The sequence below is a fragment of the Solanum stenotomum genome, unplaced genomic scaffold, assembly GCF_019186545.1.
Source record: "Solanum stenotomum isolate F172 unplaced genomic scaffold, ASM1918654v1 scaffold3693, whole genome shotgun sequence".
NCBI lineage: Eukaryota > Viridiplantae > Streptophyta > Magnoliopsida > Solanales > Solanaceae > Solanum > Solanum stenotomum.
In genome coordinates, this window is record NW_026034170.1 from 26,227 (window position 1) to 32,415 (window position 6,189).

At 32.6% G+C, this 6,189-nt stretch overlaps 1 protein-coding gene across 1 annotated transcript; it reads left to right on the forward strand.

Annotated features, from left to right (window-relative positions):
* The first annotated feature begins 1,561 nt into the window (after positions 1–1,561).
* LOC125852547 (probable (S)-N-methylcoclaurine 3'-hydroxylase isozyme 2) lies at positions 1,562–3,372 on the forward strand. The gene is made up of 2 exons (XM_049532270.1): positions 1,562–2,452; positions 2,661–3,372. Exons 1-2 carry the CDS (start codon positions 1,589–1,591, stop codon positions 3,258–3,260), a joined length of 1,464 nt encoding a protein of 487 aa, XP_049388227.1. The 5' UTR covers positions 1,562–1,588; the 3' UTR covers positions 3,261–3,372.
* Positions 3,373–6,189: the final 2,817 nt, after the last annotated feature.

Consider the following 6,189-nt stretch of genomic DNA (forward strand, 5'->3'; position numbering starts at 1 on the left):
TCTTTGGGGTATAAATTTTTTTCGCAAAAGTCGTGACAGTATTGTTTGGAGATGTGTTCTCCTATGGTGGATGCAATGAAATTTCTTTTAGTTTGACAATATATGAAAAACTTGAATAAGATAATAAATGATTATTATGTGTAGCTAGACAGTACACATTATATGAAAAATCCTTGAATGATTTAAAATGTTATAAAGCTATTCCATTGAATAGTACCCCTATGATTGTGAGATCGCTTTATATAAAGAAAGATTAGTTTTGGTCACATTAGAATGAAACGAAATATCATTTTAGTGCAATTGGTGTACTTATGTATCATGAAAATATTAGAGTGAAACAAATATTGATACAAATTATTTGTTTTGATCAATCATGTCAAGGTTTATTGATTATGAAATAGTAGGTGATTCAAATGAAATTTGATCTCAAGAAAGTTGTATGTCTTCATGTGGAAATATTGTCATGTCAAATCATTCCACAAGACAATCAATTTTATATATCGAAATAGTTCATCTTCCTCACTGAACTTATTTTTTTTTATAAATATCGAAATTGTATAAATAGTTCTGTTATGTATATATAATGTATATATACATTCATATATATTGTTTATATAATATTTATATATTGAAATAGTTTATCTTCCTCAACGAACTAATTTTTTTATTTCGATCCCTGACTATTCAAATTTCTTTTAAATTGTTACAAATTTTAGAGATGAGCTCCTATTAATATTTTGATTTTTTGATATATTATTCACTCAAAATAATTCACATTTACGACATGTCTGAGTTTGAAAATTTGTGTTAAGCGCTGAATATACAAAGAATTGTTTGCTTGACTATTATTAATACAATAAAACAAAATAGCAGTAGTGTAAATGTTGTTAATGAGCTTATAAAGAGATTTTTCGCTTATAACCACTCAAAAATAACTTAATTATGTTTCATAGCTATAGTTTGTTAATTACGATTCATAGCTACATGTTAGAGGGAGGAGATATGCGAGTGAGATTGGAAGAGAGAGGAGAGAGGCGAATTGTATATGTATATATGTCGAACTGTATATGTATACATGTCAAATAATTGTATATATGTAACTGATATACATATATATTTGTATATCTGGCAAGTAGGATTGGGAGAGGGAAAAGAGAGGCGAGGGAGATTGGGAGAGAGAGGAGAGACGCGAGCAAGAGGGTAGAGAGAGTCTAATTGTATTTGTATATCTGTCATATAATTGTATATGTATATGTATAATTTGCATTTGTATATGTATAAAAGAGGAGAGAGGCGAGAGAGAGGCGAGAGAGAGGAGAGAAATGACGTAATTATAGCTAAAATTAAGCTATGAGTAGTAATTAATTTAAATCATTGTTATATTAGCTAATTAACTAATATATATTTATTTATCCGTGTAATTTTCCCTAAAATAATACTACAAGAGAAGTTTGACTTGTTTTCTTCTAAAAAAGGAGGTAAAATCCTATATGGCGGCTGGTGAGTATGACAACTTGGAATATTTTGGTGTTATATATGTCTATTGACCAATTATGAAATATCTGTGCATTATACTTGTGTTGATTTAATGGAGTATTATATGCTGCCAGCATCCTTTCTTATCTTTATTTCATTCTTGTTTCTCATAGTTAAACAACTCATACCAAAATCTGGAAATCTTCCACCAGGTCCTCGACCATGGCCTGTGTTAGGAAATATTCTCCAAATGGGGAAAAAACCCCATATTTCACTGGCAAAATTTGCCCAAACTCATGGGCCATTGATTTCTGTCAAGCTGGGAACTCAACTGGTTGTGGTAGCTTCATCCCCTGATACTGCAGCTGAAATCCTCAAGACTCAAGATCGTCTTCTATCAGCCCGGTCTCCGCCCAGTGTTGTTCCATATGAACTCTCTGTTATTGATCAACACTCAATTGTCTTTTCCAGTGATTTGAGCAATCACTGGAAGTTCTTGCGGGCATTTTGTCGAACACATTTGTTCTCACCCAAAGCGGTAGAGTCACAGGCTGCTCTGAGGGAGAAAAAAGTGTCGGAAATGATACATTTTCTTAGGTCTAAGAAAGGGGAAACTGTGAAGATTTCTGAAATTCTGTTTGGTACCATTTTAAACACGTTAGGGAACCTTTTCTTTTCAAAAGATTTAGTATGTGATTTGGATTATGAAAGAAACACCAGTGAGATCAAACGTGTTTTTAGAAAATATATAGAATTGGGAGCTTTGCCAAATATATCAGATTTCTATCCTTTAGTTGAGGCTCTGGATCTGCAGGGATTGGGAAAGCAGACGGAAATATATCAGAGTCGATTGATCAACATCTGGAGTGAAATTGTCAAGGAAAAAAGGCAGGCAATTAGCCGTCATAGCTCGGATTTTTTGGATGTCATGATTGATAGTGGATTCTCAGATTTACAGATCAATATCTTAGTGACAGTAATATCTCTTTTTTTTTAGAACCAATTTACTTTGGTTTCAAATAAGAGAGTTGATTTCTCAGACGGTGACTCAATTAATAGTTATTGTCTCAAAATGATAACACTATTAGTTAAGTGACAATCTAAGGAATCAATCCAACAAAATTTGATGTGAAATTTTTAGTCAAAATTAGTTGACATGACGCAATCTTGTTCTTACATTTCAGGAATTAATGGGTGCGGGTTCTGACACCACAACCTCAACAATTGAATGGGCAATGACAGAGTTGCTAAGGAACAATGGCGCTATGCACAAACTTCAGGCTGAGCTTACAAGTAAATTTGGGGAAAATGATACTATCACAGAATCAAACATCAGTGAACTTCCATATTTGGCTGCTTGTGTCAAGGAGACATTGAGACTCCATTCGCCTACTCCCTTCTTGATTCCTCGTCGTGCTCCTGAGACGTGTAAGATTATGAATTACACCATCCCAAAGAACTCGAAGTTGTTTGTGAATGCTTACGCAATAGGGCGTGACTCCAATACATGGGAAGATGCATTATCTTTCAGGCCAGAGCGATTTCTTGACTCCAAGGTGGACTTCAGGGGTCAAGATTTTGAGTTCATACCATTTGGTGCAGGGAGGAGAATATGCCCTGGCTTAGGTTTTGCTATACAAGAAGTTCACTTGATTTTAGCTAGTTTGATCCATCATTTTAAGTGGTCACTACCCAATGATGAGGATCCAATGCAGTTAGTTATGGAAGAAAAGTTTGGTGTTACTCTACAGAAAGAAAAGCCTCTATTTATTGTCCCTATGTAATATGCCTCCATATGAAACATGTACCTTCACTTACAAATAAAAACTGTACTATTATGCTCCAAAGCTATCTTATTTTTTAGAAATTAAAGGATGTTACTGATTGTGAAATGAGTGTATTTCTGATTGTGAAATGATTGTATGCCGAATGTATTACTGGACTTACGTATCGATTTGGTAGAATATTTAAGAATAGTATTGAATAGAGTGTAGTATGAGTTATCCGAATTTGGTGGACTTTATATGATTTGATAGGCTCGATATGAAAGTATTATGCTAGAGTTTGTGGGAAGAAAGAAAAGAAAGGAAGTATCTTCAAAATCTCTTAAAATTTGATTTCTAGTTTTTGAAAATTATAGGCTGCCAATCCTTAGCATTGCCTAATAACTGAGATTGGAGAAACACTAATCACTTTCTGCGCGAGTAGTATTGGGCCTCATAACTCAACTAAGCAATTCCATTTGGCCCATCTAGCGTAATTTTTCTTTGGACAACTTTTGCATATAGCCACTCAAAAATAGCTTAATTACGTTTCATAGCTATAGTTTGCTAATTATGATTCCTAGATACATGTTATAGGGAAGAGAGTGGCTAGCAAGATTGGAGAGGGAGGAGAGAGGCGAGCGAGAAAGGGCAGAAAGTGTGAGAGATGTGAATTGTGTATTACGTATATCAGCTAGATAATTGTATATATGTAACTGGTATATATACGTATTTGTATATCTGGCGAGAGAAATTGGGAGAAGGAGGAGAGAGGCGAGTGAGATTGGGAGAGGGAGGAGAGAGGTGAGCGACAGAGGACAATAATTAGTATAATTCGCATATCGTTTATATAATTCAGGGGTACATTTGTATAATTCGCATGTTTTTGTATAATGGAGTAATATAAAGTCTAGAATTATACAAATATGATAAAACTCGAAATAACGAATTGATACAAACATAAACATTTGAATTTTAAACAGCTATAAAAATTATATTATACAAATTACATTATATAAATTATATTATACAAAATCCGAAAACTACATGTTTATACGAGCTTTAAAAAGTTATTCACAAAAATATTGAATGTATATGGTGACGAAATTGAAAAATCAAAGGAAATCATCGTCATATACAAATACAAACCATTGTATACAAATACAAATCAAACGAAGAATTGTTAGTTGCGAATTATACAAATGTGGTGAATTATACAAACGTGACTAATTATACAAACTCGAAGTCAACCCACGTAATTAATGATTAATATTAGTCACAAGTGGTAATTATAGCAAACTATAACTATGATGACTAATCAAGTAATATAAGTTTGATTAACCGCATAATTTTCCCTTTTTTTTTACCAAGTAAAATTTTGACACATTTATATCACTTGATGAGTCAATTATGATCAAAATGACTCCATATTCATCTTAGCCTATTTTGTATATAATTTAAATAGGGAAAATTGTATATAATAGCAAACTATTAATTCAAATTAAATGTTATAAATATAGTTTGATTTAATTGTACCTCATAGCAAACTATTGCTATTTCACCTCTCTCCTGGTGAATCTCGCTTGCTACTCTCGTTCTCTCCCTCGCCTCTCTCGTTTTTTATACAAACGCAAGTGTATAAAGTGTGTTTGTGTTTGTATAAAGCGCGAGAAAATTATATATATACATATATTTTCGTTCCCCTCTCTCCCCTCTCCCAGATCTCGCTCGCCACTGTCCCAGATCTTGCTCTCTCACTCGCCTCTCTCACTTTATACAAAAAACGCAAATTGTATAAAATGCGTTTGTGTTTGTATAAAGCAAGAGAAAATTATATATATACATATATTTTCGTTCCCCTCTCTCCCCTCTCCCAGATCTCGCTCTCCACTGTCCCAGATCTTGCTCTCTCACTCGCCTCTCTCACTNGTCAATTTTGGGGATTCCGTCAAATGAGGGGTAATTTTGGTGAAATTAGTAACGGGAGAGATAAATTTAACTTTATTTTAACGGCGAGGGTAAAGTCAAACTATAAACCAAAGTTGAGGGGTATTTTTGACCCTTTTNACAAATATGAATTTTGTGTTTGCTATATGTGAAAGTTGCTCATTTAAATATTGATGAACATTTTGTCAACGGCCACTAGAGATGTGATCGAGTTCGCTTACCTTCCACTAGTGAAATTTGACGATATAAAGCTTTATACATAATATATTGCATATAATTTTCTTGAGTCGAGGATTAATGTATATCCTTTTTTATATAAGAACAAAAAATGCTGGAGAAAATATTTGGGGGCTCTGGGACTCATATCACTAATTTAATTTATAGTTTTTTCAGGGAAAATTATGGAAAATGACAAAAATGTCAACATATATATGCAAGGCAATGAAAAATAGCTATAGTTTAACCAAATTATAAAGAGATGAGTGTCAAAACACACTTAAACTGTCATTTTTTATTTTGTTTCATACCTAAACTATTGAAAGTGTGAGTTTCATACCTAAACTATCATTTATCAATATAGGTAAGAGTTTTGTATTTTATATCAATTGTATTCAATTCAATCAAATATAAGTGAGAGTTTTGTGTTTTATATCAATTGCATTCAAAAACTATATTTGTATTTTTGTATCAATTGTACTTGTATTCATACAAATACAATATGCATTCATCTTCTCAGTCAAATATATTCAATATCAATTGTATCCAATCAAAGAGTGGATGAATACAGTTGTATTCGTTGTATTTCGAATACAATTGATACATAATACAAAACAGTTATGCACTAAATAAATTCAGAATACAATGCAAAATAAATACAAAATACAATCCTTTCTCCTACCTCTCTCGATCTCGCTCATCTCTCCTCCTAATATGTTGTATTCGTTGTATTTCGAATACAATTGATACATAATACAAAATACAAAACAGTTATGCACTAAATAAA